Raw genomic sequence first — 24,746 nt, 5'->3', positions numbered from 1 at the left:
GAATATACTTCTGTGATAAACTGAATGTCCATGTTAGACTTTAAAACCCAAAACACAAAAGGATTGAAGGGGTTATGCCATTTTTGATGAGGTTCTTGTTTCAGAAATACTTTGGATGAGTAATAACAGCTCAAAGTAAGTTGATTATAATATGATTCTGAATGAATGTGATTTTCTTTAAAGAAGTGATCAATGCTAGTATATTCGTTGTCCTCTAGATTCTTCCACAATTTCTTGTATTCAGCATTATATTTGACTCGTCAAGTGTCTGCTTTTGGCATGGGAATTAAAATCGCTGTAGATCGTGATGGTATAAATGGGGCTTCAAAACAACAAATCTGTTTGTTGGTAGCTTGGATCCTTTTTTAACAAGTAAAAGTATGTTTATGAGTTTGGAGTTTGATATTACCAGAGGCATTTTGCAGTAGAAATGGAGACGAGCTGATTTATCATAGCTATCATTGCTTTCATACCGTTTCCCATAGATCCTTTAGGAGCATTATTAAGCCACAAAAGAATGTGAGCATTTGGACTGCCACGATGTTGAAATTCAATCAGTTTAAAATAGTTGACGATGTAATATTGTTGAAATGGACTGAAATGCTTAGGCTGAAGTAAAGTTAAAATACAATCTACAAATTTATTAAAAAAATGAATCGCACGTTACCCCATCTTCATTAACTAATGTCGACTTTTCCATAAAAGGAAGAGCTTCTGCTTGCTCCTTGGGGATATCCAAAACATCATGTTTTAATTTGTATAAAAATTTTTTTGGCAATTTAGGCCAACCAATTTCATTTGCACTCAAAGTTAAGAAGAAGAACATTTTACCAAATTGTCTGATCATCACAAACAGATCTCTTTTACTTTGTGTCCAGTAATAAGTTTAATTAGGAATAGATTTCAAAAATGCCAAATTGTTTTCAATGCAGTTATTGACGTATTCTAGAGACTGGATTTGTTCTTTGGTGGGCTTAGTGTCTTTTCCAACATATTTAAAAACAACTGTTAATGAATCTCGAGTTCTTAGTCTTATTTTCATGGCCGTATAAAGATGATAAGGCATCACGCCATGACAATTTGAACAATGAATGTGATTTTTCACTCGATGCCATCATAAATGGTGTTACTCTTGATACTGACCAAGGTAAATGCTAGGAAAGGACAATTCCCCAGTATATTCGTCAAAAGGCAAACTTTGTGGAACATTTCATTCACCAGGAGCTATTTGTAAATATTTGTCATTGCTCTACAAAAGAGTTTGTTGTTGAGCAACTAAAATTTCTTCAATAGGTATAGTTTCACTCATTTCATCACTTGCAGGAGTGTCATCATATTCCATGTTTTCATCGAAGAATGCTTCGTAAATCTTGATATCATACAGACGATACAAAGGAGTCGTAAATAGATACTTTAACCAAACCCTTTCATTTATTTATGAACAAAGCCCATTAAATAACTCGATTTATGAATGATTTATGAATTTTTTTACATTTGATATGAATGTTACCCCAATAATCATCATCTGTTCTCCGAGGAAAATGATTGACCATCGAATTAACATTTACAGGAACATTTATATTTTGGCCCAAAATTGCATATTGGCTGAAACCATGTCTTAGTCTTCTAATTTGCATGAATAGTATACAAGGAGAAATGAGTCGCTCAGTAACTAAATCCAGTCGAGGCAGATGAGGTGGAATAGCAGGATAAACGAAACTGTTGCTCTTCGAAAATGTTGGAATGGAATCATTTTTGAGAGATGCTCGACAAGTATTACAAGCCTTCATAGTCATTATGTCTGCAGTTGGAAATTCTAGGAGAAGTAACAGGTAACTTCCTGCAATGCGCAATTTTACATTATTTTCATACTGTAATTGATCGCAGATATCACAAACAGCTCCAAATGCATTTTTCAGAAATTGTCATTCAAATTCTTTATAGGAGTTATGGGTCATGTTCGATGTTCTTGTAAATGATTTCATGCTTGACTACTGTTGAAACCTGTGGAATGTCTACAACAGTCAATTGAGCTGGAATATGATTTTGTTTCTTTCTGGATATGCAATCGAAGCTGGTTGTTGCAGTATACTATGTTTAGCTGGTTCAGGAATCAATTGAAAATCCTCAGGTAATTCATTTGAACTCAAATCTTCTAGATCAAAATCTTCAGGAAGTTCTTGAATATAATTACGTGATGTTGACGGTCCAGCTTCTTGATGAGAAATCGATAGAGAAGGTTGATGTTGATCGAAATCTTGAGAAGCAGATTTTATTTAACTCTGAATTTTTTTTTTTTTATTCTCTTTATGTTTTTGCACTTATTCTTTTGTTGATGTGGGAGGCTTCTTCGGTGGCTTTGAAGCTTTTATTCTTGCCTACTTCTTTCGATTTCGCTCAGCTGGAGTTTTAGCCATCTTTGAAATACTTTTATAGGTAATTTTACAATGTAATTCAATAGTTAGCAAAATCCATTTGTAGACTAGTATGACATCATAACCAAAAACTACTGCAAGAAGTTATTGTTCGTTGAAGTGATTGGTTTTTTTTGTTGTGTTCTTCAATCAAAACCGTTTAAATTTTTAAATGGTTTGGTAGAAGCTTCGGTGGCTTCGAAGCTTTTATTCTTGCATAATATTACTACCCACTTCTTACTCTACCGAATCAACATTAGCGACCAAGTTAGCATCATTTAGGAAGTGACGTTATTTCCCTACCTTAGTATGAACTTACTCTACTGAATCAACTACTTACTTTACCAGATCAACATTAGTGACTGTGTTAGCATCATTACTGCCATTTAGGAAGTGACGTCATTTGTGTCATTCAAAATCTAACAGACACCTAATAGGAAGTGACATCAATTGCATCATTTCTGTAAAAAAAAAAAAAAAAAAAAAAAAAAAAGTTACCAATCAATTGCATCATTTCCATTACCATAAGAAAATTTAGTTACCAATCGATTTTACTCTATGCCACCATAAGTGTTTTCACATCAAAAAGATGGGGAAAGCTCTCAAAATGTTGTTATTATTATTAGCCATATGGTGCAAGGAAGACTGAGACTTATGCTGCACCAGCAGCATAAGGGAAGAATGATGATATCCAGCTCAGGACCCTGGGTATGCCAAGCCCATACTCACCAGATGTGAGCCCCTATAGCATTGTGCACATGTTCCATGATAATGTCCCTACTCATTCCTTACATGTTGCAGTGAGGTGTGGCCACAAATGTAGGTATAAATATTGCTGTATCCTTATTCTCCTGACCTTGCACTCTCAAATTTCTTCCTCTTTCCTACCCTGAAGTTGTTTCTTCTTGGAAAACACTACTGCGGATAAAGAGGTGATTTCTGCTGCCAAATCATGGTTTGAAGGACAGTCAGAGGACTTCTACAGAACTGGCCTGCTGAAGTGTATTGAGAGGTGGCAAAAATGTATCATTTTGTCTGGTGTTTATGTTGAAAAAGTGTAATACATGGTTTGTTTCAACCTTCTATCATCCTACTTCTGGGTTAATGCAAATCTTTTTTGAACTTCTCATATTCTCTATCGCCTAGAAGTGATTTCAGGTATATATCACATACTCTATTCACATAATATTTCATTTTTGTAAAGGAGGTTTGTGGATACCCTTTACATATATATGAGATCAACTATTTCTAATTATAATAATTCAGAAATTATTTTTGTAATATATTTCAGAAATTTAGGTAAATCAGGTTTAAGGATCTCAGGAATTGGATTAGGTAAGTGGTTCAGTTATTGATTATGTAGTTAGTAATTGTTCCTTAAATGCATTTATATATCTTGATAATTTTGTTTCAGTTTTTAAAATGAAATCTGTAACTTTATTTAAGGTAAGTAGTAATGGCCCAATAACCAAAATTTGTGACCATACTTGAATGCAGTATATTGAATAATTCATTCTTCTGCAGTTGCTTTATTAATTTAAAGAATTACCTGAATAGCTGTGCTCTCATTAATTTAAAATTGAGTATATAAATTATAACTGTATATGTGTAATTATATTTACAAAATTATTTATCATAGATATAATTTTGATATACAGATGCAATGTCCAGCAGCCTCAGGACACAAAGAAGGCTAGTTTTTGAATTTTTTGTTCGTTTTGAGTATAGACCATATTTGGTAATAAGAACAAGCAATATCTTTAGTAACAGCAGCCTTTATATCCAAAAAAATTATATACAGGCTATCTTACTTTCAACGGAGAGTGACCTAAAGTTAGAGAATTTGTAGCAAAAATGAAAGCTGTGCAGAAAATCAGCACAGGAGTTGGCATATAGCACATTTTATATACAAACTTAGAGCCGTGAGAAACTTTTTATTACCATCATTTTCCTATTAAAAATAATCAGTGATCAGGTTAGATCTCAAGAATTAGAATTATGTCAGGATTAATTTTAGTTGTCCTCCAGGAATTCTAAAATAAGCACTGACATAAATCTAACAAATATTTTAATCCTAGAACCAAAGAGTTTTGCAGATTCCTTTGGTAAACTCTTACCAGATCAATGAGTTCATGCTGTGAAAACAATTGAGGGCTGGACTCAGTCTCCAGGCATGTTCAGAAGCTTGACTTTCAATGCTCTCTGCTACAACATTCTCTGGTATAAGTGGAGGACATGGAATCGGTAGGTTATCTCCATGTAGGATGGATCCGATGGCAGATGGAATATTAGGATACACGTAGTGGACATAGTGTGTTTATAATGTTGGTGCTCACAAATCTGCACTTAATAGCACTGTGAAGATTCAAGACTGCAAAGCTAGATGAGTGTGAGTTGTGTTGGCATTTTGTGTGTGTTGTTCATCTGGCCACTTAGTTACTGGGAGGTGCGATCACCAAGGAAGGCATCTCCCAGCTTCTGTCCATAGCACAAGGAGCTGGACCAGGACAGAAGCCGGACATTCACGAGGCTGGCTCTGCTCTGGCCAAGACGAGAGCAGGGGGCAGCATAAAGAGAGGAATAAAACACATAGGATAGAGAAGAACAGGTAAAGTGGTGGGGATCAGTGGTGGCTTGTGACTCTGATGTATGGGGGTGCTGCTTCTTAAAGTTACATTAAATTGCCTTGGTTATAAGACATGTAGACATAGATGGTAATAATAATAAGCAAGTTAAAAATACTACAAAATATTAACTGGACACTTACCATTAACAGACTTGTGTAATCTCGAAATTTTATTTAAAAATAAAATCCATTCTTTGGTTTTTATTTGTTGAAAATAGATTAAATTTTTCATTCAAGTTTGGTGCATTGTTCAATCAGCACTGCTCGCTCCACAGTTTATTTGACTCGTTTTATCACCTCTAACAAATGCGTATTGGCAGGTTGACTCATGTGGAACTGCGTAGTGCATAGTTCAACCTACGGTTAAACTTCAAAATTGAAAATGATTTTGTATTTTGATTCGTTTATTATTGAAATGTTTATTGGAAATAAAGGATACGTATACTATGTGTGGGACCTTAATAAAATTAATAAAAATATTCATTGCGTTGCATTGTTCTTCACAAAATTTCATATAACTCCGTTGACCGTATATTTAGATTTAAAAAGCTGGGGGTGCTGCAGTTCCGCACTGCCTACCAACAAGCTGCCCCTGGCGGGGATAATGAAAGAGACGGCATCCCCTGACAAGTGCAGAAAGTGAACCTAAAATAGGTGGGATCCCCAAAGAAGGGTGTCAAGAAAAGTAAAAGGATGATAGGCAGAGAAAGCCATAGTGTTTGCAGGGTGATCATCAAACGCCCACATAGGAAGGGCCTAAAGTATCCGAGAGGAACCCACGGAGGCCAGTATGCCATCAGCACAAAGGAGGCCAGGACAGCAGAGGTGTATAGCAAGAATACCATCTGAGAGACGCAGCAGAGGTGCCAGGCACGGGAAACCAATCCGGGCTACCTGAACCAGCAAAAAGAAGCAAAGCCAAGAGGTTCTGGTGAGAGCACAAGCATCTGTGGTAAGAGGCATGGGCTTCAGATGGAATACTGCACCCGGGGTAGTGCAAGAAAATGCTAAGCGTCCAAAGTAGTTGCGTTCATGGTGGGTGTAGTCTTTGCCTTTGAAAGGTGTGGCATTGGAAGGTCTTTGTTTGCGATAAATTGCTGTTCAGGTTGCAGTGTCTTGATGCCCAGCACTTGTAGCACTCTCAATCAAAAGTCAAGGTAGATTGGAAAAATGTTCATGATGTGGTGCCAAGTTTCCTGCTCTCCACAAGAACAGCGTGCATCTTCCTGGATTCCCAGATCCCACAATTTACTATTAAAGCCTCTATGCCCTGTGAGGAGAAAAGTTGTATGTAGGTTTGGATTCAGCCATGAAGTGGTTGCAGTGCCTAATTACGGTACGGACTAGCAAGGCCCTTGACCAGGGTACCATATTTTTAAAATCATGGGAAAAAAAAATATATATAAAAAAAAAAAAAAAAAAATATATATATATATATATGTGTGTGTGTGTGTGTGTGTGTGTGTGTGTTGTTTGTTTTTTAGGAGCATTAGCAACTAAGGCCATATTGCTCTGGAATATGCGGTGGTCATTCCCTGACCTTCCCGCACCCTCCATATTTGGTGGTGACAGGCTCGAACCCCGGTCTAATCAAGAAGCATGTGCTATGCACTGCTGCTCCTTCCCACCTGGCTACGGAGTCGCCATATATATATATATACAGACTTTCTCAAAAATACATGGCATAACTTCAGGAATGAGTTCCTCATATGTAGACAATAAAAATATTTTATATCAACATGGTTCCGGAACTGCTTGGTTCCCGAGTTATTAACCGGAATGTCTTATCTCCCGCAGGTGATTTCCTTCATCACAAGGTACTGACAGAATCTGGTGGTTTTCCATTCCGACAATGTACTCAAATCAGGAGCAAGCGGATATGCACTTTATGTACGGTTTGGCGGACGGCAGTGCTTTGGAAGCTCGTCGTTTGTACCACGAAAGGTTCCCAGAATGAAGATGTCCAGACAGGAAAACTTTTGAAGGTATCCATCGCCACCTTTGTGAACATGGGACTTTTACACCTTGTGCTGCCGACAGAGGACGACCAAGATCTAAGACTCCTGAAGTAGAGGAAGAGATTTTGGATGTTGTGCATGCCACTCCTGGAATAAGCACACGCAGAATAACAATACAACTGGCTGTTCAACGTTCGACTATTTGAAGAGTGTTGCGAGAACACCAACTGTATCCTTACCATCTGCAACGGGTACAGACCTTGTCACCAGCAGATTAACCCTGCACGAGTAATGTTCTGCCAGTGGTTCTTGCAGCAGTATGGTACAACTCCTCACTTTTCTGCCTTAGTGATATTCACAGATGAAGCACAGTTCACACGAGACGGAATCCAAAACTTTCACAATCAGCATGTATGGGCTGAGGAAAACCCACATGCAATTCTTCTATCATATCACCAACAGCGGTTCAGCCTCAACATCCATGTTTTTGGTGATAAGTTATTTGGGCCCCATGTACTTCGAAACAAACTCACAGGGCAGGCGTACAGGAACTTTCTGGAAAACAACATGCCTGATTTCTTGGACGACATGCCACTGATCATTCGTCAACAAGCACACTTCATGCATGATGGCTCTCCCGCACATTTCAGCCACTATCCCGCAATTACCTGAATCGAAGGTTTCCTGGTCGGTGGATAGGTAGAGGTGGATCAACCGCCTGGCCTCCACGCTTAACTGATTTAAACCCACTAGATTTCTTCTTGTGTGGCCATTTAAAGTCATTGGTGTATTCGACTCCGGTAGCTGATGTGGAAACTCTCTGCAATCGAATTGTGGCAGGTTGTGAGACAATATGAAACATGCCAGAAATTTGGCATCGTCTTCACAAGTCCATGAGAAATCGATGTGAGGACTGTATTCAGACAGAAGGTGGACATTTTGAACAATTACTATAAGGTGATGTGAACAGTTAAGTGGCATTGACAGACCTTCAAAACTCTGAAACCAAGCATTTCCGGAACTATGTTGATATAAAATATTTTTATTGTCTACATATGAGGAACTCATTCCTGAAGTTATGCATGCAGTGTATTTTTGAGACACACTGTATATATATCCGAGTATGAAAAAGCAAATAGTAAATTGCTACAGAAATGGATAGCTCGTTAATTATAGTTGATACATTGAAAGGGTTAGCCCTCGAAAAAGTCCCTTTCAATGTATCTTATTGCCATAATTAACATTTTAATAGTATTTTTTATATATTTTTATAATGTATTGCTTATGTCATGGCATATATTTATATTTTTTTCCAGGTCACGTTGGGTACCCGATATGGTTTTTGGTTTACCTGATAAGCTAGTATATCATATTTTACCTTTAAAAACTCTTACCACTATTAACTTAACTCATATTCATATATATATATATCCCGTTAGTAAAGGGGACGCTGAAAAATCTTTCTGCCCAGGAAAAAGAAATACCTTCAACCGTGCCTGAGTAGCTATCTTATGATAGTCACATTGGGAAAAAAATTTCTGGTAATTTCACCCTTTGGGCTGGCTGTCCACCTGTTCTACCATCGGCTGACAAGATCCTCCCAGATATGTTTGTTCTCGTGACCAATATCAGTTGCCTATCTTGGTTCTGATAATGAAGACGTCTGCAGTTTTGGTGTGATTAACAGTATGAAATCCTGCAGTAGATAATGTGGAGGTCAAGGGGGAGTTTTCCTGTAAGGACTTGAAGTACCACAGTGGAAGCTGTGTGACATGCCATGGAAAGTGGTAGAAGGATGGCTCTCTGCATGTAAAGAGAGCCGTGAGAAACTATTCCACTTATCATTGTGCAGAGATAAGTGGAATAGAACCAGGGTATGTCTGCCGTGGGCAAAAGTTGATGACGTTGTAGAGCAGATATCATCTTTTAAGAGCATAGAGGGTGATATTGTTGTACACATTGGTGCTAATGACATTAAGAGTAAGAAATCTGCTGACTTACTTAACAAGTACAGATCAATTTTGAAAAAAAAATTAATGTTAGGGTTAAATTTGAAAGCTTAATTAAATTCTGCCCAGACACGATAGGAGGGATTATATGATGAGAGCCTTGTGAATCAATTCCACGAGAGAGAGAGAGAGAGAGAGAGAGAGAGAGAGAGAGAGAGAGAGAGAGAGAGAGAGAGAGATTGTGCAAGGCTCATGGGGTAGAAATTTTTTCAGCATGGGCTGTGCTTGGTAACAGGAGAGTTTGTTTCTGCAGGGATAGGATACGCATAAATAGAAAGGGTGCAAGAATATTTGCTGATGCTATCGAGGCAGTGTTAGGTAAATTGGAAAACTGCTGGCTTGGGGGGGGGGGATTCACAGACTAATAGATTAACAGTAGCCACAGGCAGATGTTGAAAGTGATTCTTGCAATGCTTCTATTGGAATGAGAAGCAGCCTGGAAAGCAAGGTACTGGGTTTTAAGGACTGCTGGGAGTCATCATCATGGAACAGGTAAATATGTGGTTTGTATTAGAGTAACTAAGAGTAAGAACAGGTGCATATATACTTGCATGTACACTAATGCTAGAAGTATAGTAAATAAATTTGAGCTGCTGGTGAAGACATCAAAGGCTGATGTTGTTGGGATATCAGAGACATGGTATCACACAGAGTAAGGGATGCAGAATTGGAATTTGGGGAGTACAATGTGTATAGAAAGGGAGGAGGGCTGATGCTGTTAGTTAAGAAACACATAAAATCTAAGGAAGTTCATCCAGTTGACATGGGTGGACAGTGTAGTGTTGAGTCAGTTTGGTGTGACATAAGCACTGGTAAAACCAGGTTGAGAGAAGGGTGTGCTATAGGCCTAATGATTCTGATAATTACAACGAACAACTGCACAGACAAATAGTGGGCCAGTAAATCAGATTGTCTTATCATGGGGGATTTTAATTTCCCGGATATTGACTGGAATTTGTGGGTTGGTCATTCACACACTAGCAAGGCTTTTGTGGATTTATTTGATGATTGTTTTCTACATCAGCATGTTTGGAAGCAATTAGAGAGAGTAATACTCTTTATCTGATTATCATCTGATTATCTTCATGCATTAAGAATCTGCAGATAAAGGAACAACTAGGTGGCAGTGATCACAGTGTGCTGAAGTGGAATTTACTCAAAGAGGTAACTACCATCAGGGGTAAAGGGAAGGGTTTTTGCTTTCGCAAAGGTGAAAGAAAAAGCTGCGGTCTGAGACAGTGTTTAAATTCTATGCGGTGGGACCAATTGATGATGTTACCAACAGCAAATTCAAAATGGGAAGCATTCAAAGAATTAATCTTGGAAACTACTAGGCTTTACATACCAACTAAGAAATATTGTTCAAGGTTTAGGCCAAAATGGATGTCAGTTGAACTAATGAGATATATGGCAGAGAAGAAAAATGCATGGGATACATATAAATTAATGGGTAACATGGAAGCCTATGATAGATATAAGCTGGTCTGTAACCAAGTCACAAAGGAGATTAGGCAGGCAAAGGCAGATTATGAGAAATCCTTGGCAAAGGATGCAAAGAAAAACAGGAAAGAGTTCTTTACCTATGTAAACTCTAGAAGGAAAGGGATGAATCAGATTGGTCAACTGGATATTGATGGTTCAACTGTTGACGATCCTGCTCGGGTGGCTAACAAACTAAATGAATATTTTGCATCTACATTAACACATGAGGAGTTATTCAGGGAGGGGATGCAAGAGGTGAATTAAACTCTGGCAATGAACTAGATGATTTTGTAATAACTGAGAGGAAAGTGGAGGAGAAATTGTTCAAGATAAACATAACAAATGCACCCGGGGTGGATGGGATCTATCCAGTGTATTAAAGGAGGCATCAAAGGAAGTAAACAAACCCTTAGCCATAGTTTTGAGAGCTTCCTTGGACTCAGGGGAGGTACCCATGGACTGGAGATGTGCAAATTCTCAAATTGAGAATTTGCACATCTCTCAATTCACAATTCTCTTTTGAAAATTTCTCAAAGGAGGATCAAACGGCAACAAGTAATTATAGACCTGTTAGTTTAACTTTTGTTCCAGGGAAATTGAGGGAAGCACTGGTTAAAGAAGCACTGCAGGATTGAACTGAAGTCTACACAAGACTTCAGTTATAGCTTGGACACAGCATGGTTTTGTTAAAGGGGAAGTCTTGCCTGACCAATTTGATTGGATACTATGATGTGGTCACAAAGGAACTGGATGCAGGGAATAACTTTGATATCATATATTTGGATCTTAGAAAGGCTTTTGGTACTGTTGCAGTGGAGTCCCTCAGGGTCCATTGTTGTTTTCTGTATTTATAAATGATATTGCTGATGGTATATCAGGCTTAATGTCCAAGTTTTCAGATGACACGAAGGTTGTCAGGGTTGTTAAGGAAACTAATGACAGTATGCTGCTGCAGCAGGATCTAGAAAAGTTGAGCAGATGGGCTTAGAGGTGGCAAATTAAGTTTAACATTGACAAATGTAAAGTACTACATATGGGAATCAGTAACCCCAGAGTAATGTATCAACTCTGTGTTACTACTCTTGGGTAATTGTGCAGGCAGATATGAAGTTTTCTGAGCAGTGCAGATGGTCTGCAAGAGTAGCTCATGGTGTCTTGTCAATGATATACAGGAATTTTTCTAGCAGGTATATGGAGGTGATTATTCCCTTGTATAAGGCAATGGTCAGGCCACACCTTGAGTACTGTATACAGATCTGGAGGCCTCATTTTAAGAAGAATATAGAGCTGTTGGAACGAGTACAGAGAAGGGCAACAAGATTAGTGAAGGAATGAAGGGCTGCTCTTACGAAGAAAGACTTAAGTTTTGCATATTACAGTGTCTGGAAACTAGGCGCCTGCAAGGTGATCTGTGGTGTATAAAGCCTTGAATGGTTTGACCATGCTCAGTGCTGATGGGAGTCTTCCTCTTGCTCAGAATAATCGCCTGAGGGAGCATAAATTCAAATTGAGGAAAGACAGTTGTAGGATAGATGTGCGGATGTTTGCCTTTTGCCAGCGGGTAGTTGATTGGTGGAACAGACTTCCATCTTTTGTTGTGGAAGTTGATAGCCTAAATAAATTTAAGGCTGAGCTAGACAGGTATTTGGAATGAATGGAAGGGTTAAATGGGAACGTGTTTTTTTTTTTTTTTTTTTTTTTGGCTGATGCTGCATAAGCTTGCTTTCTTGTATCGTATGCCTCTACTAATGCTAATAAAAGAGGCACCTGGGGTTTACGGGATCTATCCAGTTTTATTAAAGGATGCAGCAAAGGAAGTAAGCCAGCCCTTAGCCATAATTATGAGAGCTTCTTTGAACTCAGGGGAGGTCCCCATGGGCTGGAGGTGTGCAAATGTATCACCAATTCACAAAGGGGGTTCAAAAGGTGACACAAGTAACTATAGACCTGTTAGCTTAACTTGTGTTCTGGGGAAAATAACACTGGTTTATAGTGTATCTGGGGTTTGAGTAAAAGTATGTGGCAGTTATTTATGAATGTTTACTGATTACCAAACTGAAGTCCATTTGTTTCTATCACGTAAAGATTTTTGACAATTCATTAACAAAATATTACCTAGGTATTATACGCAAATGTGTACATAACTATAGTTTCTGTAATGGTTTACAAGTTTTATACCCCTATATTCGTAATCAGTATCAAATATTTGCCCCATAAAACAACAGATTGTGCATATTTAACCCATAACCAAACACACTGCAAGGTAGCTGACCTTGACCCAGGAAGGTAGACGGCCCCACCCCGCTCTTCTGGCCCAACTGTGATTCCCAGAATTTTATTTTCCGAGTGGAGTCTGGGAGACTCCTGTGTGTAGTTACGGGTGAAACTTGTCTGAGGATGCACTCACTTGTTTGTACAGTCCTCTCAACCACAGAGCCTATATAAGTGGCACATCCCTTATGTGGTCACCGTACTCCTGTAAAAACTGTCTAGAGCTCTCATTGTGTGTTAGTTTTCTTTTAGTATGGCAACCAGAAAGTGTGTAAACAGCCCTAACATATTTTGTTACATATGTGGTTGTTTTGTTCCTGTAAAGCAGAGATGAAATATTACCGGTTTTGTAAAAAAATCGTATTATGCATACTTTGACATAAAACTAGGCGATCAGGATAAATTGTGGGTACTGCATAAAGTATGCCCTACATGTATCAAACATCTTAGAAAATGGAGTTGGGGAAAAAAGGTGTGCTTGCCATTTGCTATTCCTATGGCGTGGCGCGAGCCACACAATTTTGTCTATGTCACATACACAAAATTGACATTAAAGGTTACAATTCAAAAAATAAAAAGGACATCAAATATCCAGATCTACCGTCAGCCATAAGACTGGTTCCGCATGGACCTGATCTTCCTGCAAAACATCCACATCTTCCACCGAAGCAGAAGCTAAAGAGGTTAGTGAAGAACATTATCAATCTGAAAATATTTTAACGCCACAGCAATTCACGCAAGTCGAACTGAACAATTTAGTAAGGGACTTGGGTCTTCCAAAGTATGCTGTTGAAATTCTGGGATCCAGACTTCAAGTGAAGAACTTACTTGCTCCAGGCACATAATTTTCCTGGTACAGAAATCGTGAAAGGGAGTTTATACAGTATTTTTCACAAGAAGGTCCTCTTGTATATTTCAGTGATATTGCTGGTTTAATAAGTGCCTTAGGAGCTCCATCATATATTCCTAGTGAATGGAGACCATTTATAGACTCTTCTAAGACTAGTTTAAAAGGTGTTCTCTTGTATAACGGAGATAAGTACACATCTGTGCCAGTTGCTCATTCAGTCTACTTAAAAGAAACTTATGACAATCTGAAGTTGCTTCTGGATTAAATTAAATATCAAGATCATGAATGGCAACTATGTGGAGACTTAAAAGTGTTATGTATGTTTGTGGGGGCAACAGGGTGGGTACACTAAAATGCCATGCTTTATTTGTGAATGGGACAGCAGAGCTAAAGCGCTGCATTGGACAAAGAAGCAGTGGCCTTGGAGGCACAATCTTACACCGGGGTCAAAAAATGAAGCCAGATAAAATACTTTTACCTCCACTGCATATCAAGTTAGGCATAATGAAGCAATTTGTTAAAGCATTGAATAAGGATGGCAACTGCTTTAAGTACCTTCGCAATAAATTTCCCCGTTTATCTGATGCAAAACTTAAGGCGGGTATCTTCATTGGTCTCCAGATTAGAAAATTGGTTTTAGACGGTCAGTTTGAAACTCTATGACTGACGTTGAAAGGGAAGCCTGGATTGCTTTTAAAAGTGTAATGGAAATCATAAATTGCAGGATTATGAGAAAATTGTTCAAAATATGCTCAAAGCTTTGCAATTTAGGTTGCGATATGAGCATCAAAATTCACTTTTTGTATGCTCATCTTGATTTTTCCCCCGAAAATCCTGCACAGATGAGCGAAGAACAAGGGGAGAGATTCCATCAGGACAAAAAGGAAATGGAGCAGAAGTACCAGGGAAGGTGGAATACAAGCATGATGGCCGACTATTGCTGGTATTTAAAAAGAGAGAAACCCGGCACTGTACATAAAAGAAAAACAATTAAACGTTCTTTTCAAACAAAAAGACGAAGGTCTGATTAATGAAAGTTTCAGAATTTTGATTAATACTTGTTAGTATTTATGTATATTTTGATATATGAAAATGTAATCCCATCAATTTGTCATTACTAAATATAATAAAGTTATATACTTTTGTAAAAAAAACAGTACTTTTTTATTTCTTAAATTGTGATGTATCTGGATGTGATCGAAAAAAACCTAAGTCATATTTGAAATCACAACAACATATTTCAGCAGTTGTTGTTGTTGTTTTGGTTTTTAGGAGCATTAGCAACTAAGGCCATATTGCTCCGGGAATATGCGGTGGTCATTCCCTGACCTTTCCGCCTCCTCCATATTTGGTGGTGACGGGCTCGAACCCCGGTCTAATCAAGAAGCGTGTACGCACTGCTGCTCCTTCCCACCTGGCTACGGAGGCGCCATATTTCAGCAGTAGGACCTATTGAAATTCAAACCCCAGTGAACAAACTTAAATTTGTAAACTAGTGTAATGGAATCATTGGTTAAGGAAGCATTGCAGGATCATCTAGACAAGACTGCAGTAATAGTTAAGACACAGCATGGGTTTGTTAAAGGGATGTCTTGTCTGACCAATTTTATTGGATACTATGACGTGGTTACAAAGGAACTGAATGCCAAAAATTATTTTGATATCATTTACTTGGATTTCAGGAAAGCTTTTGATACTGTTGCATATGGAAAAGTGCTCTACAAATTGGAGAGGTATGGCATTAAGGGTAAGTTGCTACAACCCTTAATGCCATATAATGAATAAAGGGATAGTTGAGTGGAAGATGACAGAGAGTGGTAATCAATAGACACTGCTCTTCGTGGACAAATGTTATTAGTGGAGTTCCTCAGGGTTCAGTGTTGGGCCCATTGTTGTTTTGTATATTTATCAGTGATATTGATGAAGGTATATCAGGTTTAATGGTCCAAGTTTGCAGATGATACAAAGGTTGGCAGGGTTGTTAACGACAGTAAAGACGGTATGCTACTCCAACTGGATCTAGATAAGTTAGGCAAATGGGCTGAGAAGAGGGTAACTGAAGTTTAACGTTGACAAATGCAAAGTACTGCATATTTGTAGCAATAACCGAAAAGAAACATACCAACTGTGTGGTACTACATTCAGGGAAGTGGAAAGTGAAAAAGACCTGGGGGTAATTGTGCAGTAAAATATGATGTTCACTGAGCAATGCAGACGGGCTTCCAGGGCAACGTATGGAGTCTTGTCAAAGATTTTTAGGAATTTTGCTAGCAGGGACAGGGTGGTAATTATCGCATTATATAAGGCAATGGTCAGGCCACACCTAGAGTACTGTGTACAGGTCTGGAGGCCTCGTTTTAGGAAGGATGTAGAGCTGCTAGAACAAGTACAAAGAAAGGCAACAAGATTGGTGAGAGAACAAAGGGGGTGCTCTTACCAAGAAAAGCTTAAGTTCTGCAAATTGCAGCACCTGGAGAGTAGGCACCTGCGAGGCGATCTGATTGAGGTGTATAAAGCATGAGTTGAGGAAGCTGAATGCTGATGGAATTTTTCATCTTGCTCAGATTAAGAACCTGAGCAGGCGCAGTTTCAAATCGAGGAAAGACATTTGTAGAATAGATGTGCGTAAATTTGCCTATAGCCAGTGTGTGGTTGATAGTTGGAGCAAACAAACTTCGGTCTGTTGTAGTGGAGGTCAACAACTTAAATGAGTTCAAGGCAGAACTAGACAAATGTTTGGAGTGAATTGATGGGTGAAATGGGAAAATTTTTTTTTTTTTTTTTTTGCTTGTTTTTGTTTTTTTTTTCCGGCTGATGATGCTGCCTTAGCTTGCTTTGTTGCATCATATGCCTCTACTAATGCTAATGCTAAACTTTTACTGCTCTCTAAAGTCAGGGAGAGTATCACCTCTGAGCCATATCATTTCAACGATTGTAATTCTTAAATGGAAATGGAAAACCCACAGAATAAAATTTGCTTGAAACAAGCAAATTTTAAATAAAAAAAAAACAAGCTTTTCCCACCTGTTGATTATAGCTGTATTGGTTACTCATCATGCTTCACCTATGGCGTTACTAATAAGTATTACTTATTCGAGGAGTGAAATACCATGGCAACTTTTTATGAAGGTATTCACAATATGAGATATAATTAAAATTACCTTGGTAGTAAAAATGATGTGTGTACACCACCCATGGATATGTAAACTCCTTTATACTCTTAGGCATTTAGCCTAAGAGTATGAAGGAGTTGTTTAATCTAAAAGAATTATCTTTTAGATTAAACCACACACACCATAGGGCATCTCACATATTGTGGAGTTATACTTCATAACAGGGTTGTTACTATTGCAAAGAAGGGTACCTGCCCACTCACCAATGAGAAGCCAGTAAACTTCTAAAGGGTGCCATCTGGGTGGTTGGTATCCACCGAGAATAAGTAACAGCAATAGTCTTCTCCGTAGGTGAAGCGTTACTTATTTGAGGTAGTGCAATACAATGGCAACTCATTGTGAAGATATTCACAACATGAGATATAATTAAAATGATGCATTAAAAACTACCTTGGTAGTAGAAATGATGTTGTGTGTGTGTGTGTGTGTGTGTGTGTGTGTGTGTGTGTGTGTATTACCCATGTATTAAAACCCAGGTGCTCACATCTGGTGAGTATGGCTTGGCAACACCTAGGGTGTTGAGCTGGATATCATCATTTTTCTCTTTCTTGGTGATTCCCTTCTACTTGTGATCCTTGTTCTCTCTCTCAGGGTAATTCAGAATTTTTTTTTTTTTTTTTTTTTTTTTTTTTTGGCTGGTGCAGCATAAACCTCAGGCTTTCTTGTACCATATAGCTAATAATAATAAATAAATAATAAGAAACTTCTTCATACCCTTAGGCACATGGCCAAGAAATATCTTTTAGGTGATGAGACCTATTTAGTAGGATGAATATCAAAAATGGATTAAGTGGTTTACTTCAGTAAACCTCTTTCTAGCCTCATTGTTCTTATATTTTCTAATTTAACAAGTAGAATGAGTTATATACTTTTTTTTCTTTTTTTTTTTTTATGTGAACCCCAAACACGAGAGGTATTAGAACCTATAGTACTTAGTACCGTGCTTGGGTTGGAGGTTGAGAAGACGAAAGAAGATATTTATTGACATTGGACTTGACTTCTGTAGATTGTAATTTTCAGGAAATACGTATGAAGGAAGGTTGTTCCAGAAAACGGCAGTTGAATGAATAAATGAGGAAGATGAAAAGTTGGTTCTGTGGGTTTGAAGTTGGACAGTAAATGGATGTTGGCTGGTGGCGGCACGAGTTCGGACTGTTTTGAAAGAGAGAGAGCAGGAATTATAGAAGCCAATTCAGAAGAACAGTGCCCATGGAAGTATCTGTAAAAGAGGCATGCAGCAGAAACAGTGCGTCTATGAGAAAGCGAGTGGAGAGACTCTGTTAGAGATGAGTCATTAATTAACCTAACTGCCCTCTTCTGAATGGAATCAAGAAGCCTGAGAGAGGTTTTGGGGACACCACCCCAAATGTGGGAACAATATTCCATGGCAGGGCGGATTTGCGATTTATACAGAGTGAGCAGCTGTTTGGAAGAAAAGTAACGCCGAGAGCGAAAGAGAAAACCAAGTTTTTTAGATGTAGAGGAAGCAATATTTGTAATGTGCTTGTGCCAAGAGAGATTAGAAGTCAGGGTAATCCCCAAAAGAGATATATCCTTTTGCCTAGAAATTGGAGTGTCACTAAAGATAAGCATAGGAGCAGAAGAATCCTTTTTGCGAGATATAAGACAAGACTGAGTTTTAGGAGGGTTGAAATCAACTAAGTTGTCTTTGCCCCACTGGAGAACTACCTGAAGATCGGCATTTAAGGAATTGGTAGCAGATTTTCGAGAAATTGAAGCTGATTGAGCAGGACAAGATTTCTCAAAACGGAAAGTTGAATGCAATGTGCTATCATCGGCAAAACTGGATAGGATTTCCAGTCAATGGAAGAAGGTCATTGATATACAAGAGGAAAAGAGTGGGGGAAAGAACTGAACCTTGGGGGACACCGGCATTAGTGGAGAAGTTAGAAGACAGAGAGCCATCTACCATCACCCTCAGTGAGCGATCAGAGAGAAAACTGGATAACCAATTACTAAAAACAGTTGGCAAACCATAAGATGGAAGCTTGTTTAGAAGACCTTTATGCCAAACACGAACAAAAGCCTTTGAGATGTCAAGAGCAACTACTTGTGTTTCACCGAACCTTTCCATTGAAGTAGTCCATAAATGGGTAACATAAGCCAGGATATCACCAGTGGATCGACACTGACGGAATCCATACTGGTGATCGTTGATCAGACGGAAGGTTTCTAGGTAGTTTAAGAGTTGACGATTAATTGATTTCTCCATTACTTTAGAAAGAGTAGAAGTAATTGCAATGGGACGATAATTGGATGGGAGGGATTTGTCACCCTTTTTAGGCACTGGCTGGATATGAGCAAATTTCCAAGCATAAGGAAAAACACCTTTGGAATAAGAAAGTGAAAAAAGGCGGCAAAGAATAGGAGTAAGTTCAGGAGCACAGATTTTGAGAACAAGTGGAGAAATACCATCAGGACCTGGAGCTTTCTTAGCATCAAGATTCATCAAAATCCTTCTGATATCCTTTTGACGGAAGACCACAGGAGGCATTGAATGGACCGTGTTGGGAATGGTGGGAGGTGTTTTACCAAGTTCATTAATACATGAGCTAGAAGAAAAATGGGATGCTAGAAGGTCAGCTTTATCCTTGGCTGAAGTGACAACAGAACCATCTGGTTTGGACAGAGGTGGAAGCAGAGATGGGCAAAAGTTGCGGCCAATAGCTTTGGCAAGAGACCAGAATGCTCGGCTACCATTAGGGCAAGAAGCAAGTTTTCTACTCTTAGCCTGTTCAAACTCTAGTTTGGACTGATTAATAACTGCTTTACAATTGTTGCGAGCTTTGGTGTAGGCAGAAAATGAAACTGAAGAATTAGAAACAAGCCAATTACGATATGCAACATTCTTCTCTTGAACAGCCTTAGCACATTTATTGGAAAACCAAGGTTTAGATAAAGGACGAGATTTTAAAGTGGGGTGTGGGATAAAGGATTCCATTCCTGCAAGAATAATTTCACTGACACGATCTGAGCAAACGTTGACATCAGGAGTTTTGAAACAGTAATCCGACCAAGGAAAAGAAGAAAAGAGGTCTCGCAGGTCATCCCATTTTGCATTCTTATAATGCCAAACAACACGAGGTTGGGAATAGCCATGAGATAAAAATGTTCCATTGGAGAAGAGACAATCACCAAGTTGTGATCTGAAGTGCCTAAAGGCCCTCTCACTTCGACCGTGTACTTAGAAGGGTTGTTTGTGAGAAAAAGATCAAGCATATTGGCTGTATGTTTTGGATTGTCCGGTATTCTTGTAGGTAAATGAACAATCTGTGCTAGGTCATTAGTAATTGCAAAAGCCTCAGCATCTCGACCTGCTGGGTCGGTGGGACTAGAAAACGGAAGCCAGCTGGAGTTGTGAACATTAAAATCACCAAGGAAAATTACCTCACTGTTAGGAAAGTTGGACTGAAGAAAGTCAAGTTGCAACGAGAGGAAGTCAAAGAGCACCAAGTGATTAGTGGAGTTGGGAGAACGGTAGAGACAACAGATGAATTTGACACAATGAGGTAGAGAGATTTTAAGCCAGAGAAGATCAAAGAGAGGAGATTCCAAATTGCCAAGTCTCTGACAGGGAATATCAGAACGGATATATGCACAAGTACCACCTTTGAGGCGAAAGGAATCATACAGCAAATAATTTGGACATCTGAGATGAGCAGTAGTTGAATCAACTGATAACTGAGATTCAGTCAGAAAAAGTACATGTGGTTTGGCAGACTGCAAGTGGAAATGGACATCGTTGAGATTAGAATTGAGACCACGTATATTTGTGAAATGAATTAGGAAGTCCTTGGGAGGTTTAGATCTTTTCGCAGATAAGCTTGTTCTATTAGTTTGACAATTCATGGTGTATTCAATAGTAAGAAAAAGTGGGTGGGACATGCTGTATGAAGTAATGAAATTTTTGGATATGGCATACATGTGGTAAGAATATACCCAGATCCTTGACATAACGTGGCCTTGACAATGCTCCCTGCATACACACTACTCGGACTCCCTCCAGTCATCTGGCAGAGTAGAGGTTTAGAAGATTATACACTAGCTGATCTGGAAGCCTCCTAGAGAGTTACCAATAGGTTCGGTCCGGTGTACTAACTAGCGGCCGGCCTGCGAAAACCGTTTTAGAGCTGTACCCTCAAAATGTAAGGAATATTGGATCTCGCCACGACGTTCATCATAACCTCAAAAGTCATCAATCATACTGCATGATGGAAGAGATAGGGAAGGGTTGACCGGAACTTAGCTCTAGAGACTAAACATGGGTTCCACCACTTCAAGCCTCCAATAAGCAAAGTGGTGGTATTTCACCGGTTGATGAGAGTCATCTACCACCTAGTACTGCCTGGTAACATAGAGGGGCGGCATTCTTCCATGTGGTGTGGGCGCCACACCTCGACCCCTGCTTACGTTGGTTCACACTTGGGTGGTCGCCCACCATGTGCTTGTGCATGGAGGTTATACCCAGGATTACTAACAGTCCCACCATCGTGAAGGTGCAGGCAGAGGATTTGGCTGTTAGAGACCGTCCGGACTTCGCCGAAATTGGGTCCACTTGACTTGGGTGTCACCCGAATATCAGTTCCATCAGCGTTTTAGACTCCTAGGTAGCAAGTACAGCTTGTCTGGCATATCTGAGAGAATGTCTGTGACAACCTCAAGGACCATACTAAGTCTTAAAGCAACGAGGGAACAGATATCTCTTGTTGTGGCAGGATTAGGGACCTGAATATTGAGGATTTGCATTGCATGGAGCAATAGATTTGAATGCAATTCATCATTCTCTGAAAGGAGTTGAATTACAGCTAGAACAGGAACTAAATTGGCATTATCTAAAATAATGAAATAAAGTTTTATAAGGTTGTATATATTTATTGGAACATTATTAAGTAATGGATTAAAGAGCTGAATGAATACAGATAGCATTAGCATTAGTAGAAGCATTTGATGCAAGAAAGCAAGCTTATGCAGCATCAGCCAAAAAAATAAAATTAAATTTAAAAAAAAATAAAATAAATAAATAAAAAATAACCACTTCCACTTCACCCCTCTGTTCGTTCGAAATACCTGTCCAGCTGAGCTTTAAAATTATTTAGTTTAAGGCTCAGCTTTATCAACTTCCACGACAAGGGATGGAAGTCTGTTCCACCAACCAACATCTGCTGGCTCTAGGCAAATTTCCTCACGTCTATCCTGCATCTGTCTTTCCTCAATTTGAATTTATGCCCTCTCAGGTGATTACTCTGAGCAAGAGGAAGAATCCCATCAGCATTGAGCATGCTCAAACCATTCAAGGCTTTGTGCACCTCTATCAGATCACCTCGCTGGTGCCTAGCCCCCAGACACTGTAATTTGCAAAACTTAAGCCTTTCTTCGTAAGAGCACCCCTTTGTTCCATTCACCAATCTTGTTGCCCTTCTCTGTACTCGTTCCAGCATCTCTACATCCTTCTTGAAATGAGGCCTCCAGACCTGTATGCAGTACTCTAGGTGTGGCCTGACCATTGCCTTATACAAGGGAATAATCACCTCCTTATCCCTGCTAGAAAAATTCCTATATATCATTAACAATACACCATGAGCTACTCTTGCAGCCCGTCTGCACGCTCAGAGAACTTCATATCTGCCTGCACAACCACCCCCAGGTCCCTTTCATTCTCTACCACTGTCAGTGTAGTACCACAGAGTTGATATGTTGCTCTGGGGTTGCTGTTTCCCATATGTAGTACTTTACATTTGTGAATGTTAAACTTCATTTGCCACCTCTCAGCCCATCTGCTCAACCTTTCCAGATCCTGTTGCAGTAGCATAGTGTCAGTAGTGTCCTTGAAAACCCTGCCAACCTTCGTATCATCTGCATTCAAGGGACAAAATGATTAAAGGTGGGTTTCGTTTCTTTTCTTTTCTTTTTTTTTTTTTTTGCAAAATTTATAAATTATTATTCCAGGATAACAATTTAAAACTGTTGTCTTCGCTCAGTTGTCCAGCTTCCCTACAAGTTTTATTGACAATTAATATATAATAGGATGAAATATTTAATTTGCTGAGAAACCTGCATTTCTAATAGTGTATTATAATATGATATTATATTATAAAATATTATATATAACATTTTGTGTACAAAAACAGACTTTTTTTATATAGCTCGGTGTCAACTGAAAAAAAATGACATTAGCAAAATTTCCTGTTTTTTCGAAATAAATTTATGACAAGAACAACTTTCCCATTGACAAAAAAAGTAGTTGACTAAAATTTGCCTAAACTTAGAAATTATAAAATTGAAGCAATGGTTTTGTCAATCAACTATGATATGAAGCACAGTCAGGCATAGCAATAAAAAGAAACTGTCTCCACTAAGCAGAAAGTAAAGTTGCTGAAGCATGTTGCAGCATCTCTTATCAGTTTTTACCAGACATTTATATATAGTGGTTTCATCTCTTGATGCCTCTCCCATCCACTCATTCACCTGTAGAATTTATGAATCATTAAAAGTGATCAGATATTAAAGTTTCTGAAAAATATACAAAAATATTTATAAGATAATCTATGCCTTCATTGCAGTAGCTGTCCTGCCTGTGTACTGTAATAAATGAGAAAATCATTCTCTCTGTCTCGTGTGTGTGTGTGTGTGTGTGTGTGTGTGTGTGTGTGTGTGTGTGTGTGTGTGTGTGTGTGTGTGGGCTTTTGTGTTATATTGATTTCTTACATGCAATTTAAATATTTCAGGAACCTGGGTAACTTTTGGATCCCAAATATCAGAAGAGGTATGTACTAATGACGAATACAAATTTATATCTAATTTTGTATTAAAACAGGTTCAGTTTTGAATCTGATGACTGAAGTAACTAAATGTGGGTGCTACTTTTATAATCAGTGCTGTTCAAATGAACAAAGATTGTATAATCAATGCACACAGGTGTCAAACCACAAGGGTGAAAATTTACTTTTCACCCTTGACTAAATTTACCTTATAATAATGACCTTTCATTATTAAAATTGCAACAACAAAGGTTTACAACAAAGTAAATAACAAAAATAGTAGATGTATATAGTTAATAGTATATAAAAAAACTGTTACAAAAATATATACATCATATTTTTATTAATAAAATATTTGAATTAATAATTGATACTTTACCAAATAATAGTTGCATTGTAAATTTTATTTTTTGATTCTTCTAGTTTCTGTTGCAACTGGAGAAATATTTTTCGGAAAAAAAAAAAAAAAAAAATTGTGGTTCTTTAACAAAATATATAAGATCTACAACTTCCGAAAATACTTTTCAGAATTAGCAATAGAAATTTTGGAAAGCATTAATGAGGTTGATATAAATAAAGAATTTGCAATAATTAAAGTATAAAAAAATTAACAAGCAAAATTATGCTTAAATACAGGGTGTTTCAAAAATGGTCAATAATTTAAAGGTGAAAGAAAAGTAGAAACTAAAATAAGCAAAAAAGTCCCAGTGAACATCAGGCCGCAAATGAACCGTTACGAGATAATGCACATTTTCTGTTAAGATCCGCCACTGACTATGGGAGCTCTAGTTCAGCAGAAGCTGTGAATCCTGGGGGCGCCTCCGTAGCCAGGTGGGAAGGAGCAGCAGTGCGTATCACATGCTTCTTGATTAGAACGGGGTTCGAGCCCGTCACCACCAAATACGAGGATGCGGAAAGGTTAGGGAATGACCACCGCATATAGTGGAGCAATATGGTCTTAGTTGCTAATGCTCCTAAAAACTAAACAAACAACAACAACAACTGTGAATCCTTTGCTAAGGGTAGTTTTATTAAACATAAGATAATACATTTTTAATTTTTGGTCAACACAACAGGATTTTACAGATGTTACAAAAGGTGTTCAGAATGCTGTCCTTTCATCCATATGCAGCTTTGTAGTCTTCTCTGCATTGAGTTGTGAATCCTCTCAGACATTCCTGGAT

The 24,746-nt window shown here is 38.4% G+C and overlaps 1 protein-coding gene across 1 annotated transcript in view; it reads left to right on the top strand.

Annotated features, from left to right (window-relative positions):
* LOC150079251 (voltage-gated potassium channel subunit beta-2-like) overlaps positions 1-24,746 on the top strand; it is a 313,834-nt gene that overhangs the window by 31,499 nt on the left and 257,589 nt on the right. Inside the window, exons 3-4 of the mRNA XM_090383003.1 lie at positions 3,706-3,749; positions 23,530-23,567. Coding sequence (XP_090239129.1) covers positions 3,706-3,749; positions 23,530-23,567 — 82 coding nt within the window. The remainder of the gene's footprint in view (positions 1-3,705; positions 3,750-23,529; positions 23,568-24,746) is intronic.

The sequence above is a fragment of the Mastigoproctus giganteus genome, chromosome 10 (assembly GCF_048544385.1).
Source record: "Mastigoproctus giganteus isolate SK-2022 chromosome 10, ASM4854438v1, whole genome shotgun sequence".
NCBI classification, from domain to species: Eukaryota; Metazoa; Arthropoda; class Arachnida; order Uropygi; family Thelyphonidae; genus Mastigoproctus; species Mastigoproctus giganteus.
Note: the sequence above shows the minus strand (reverse complement) of the source record. Positions and strands in the feature narration are given on the sequence as shown.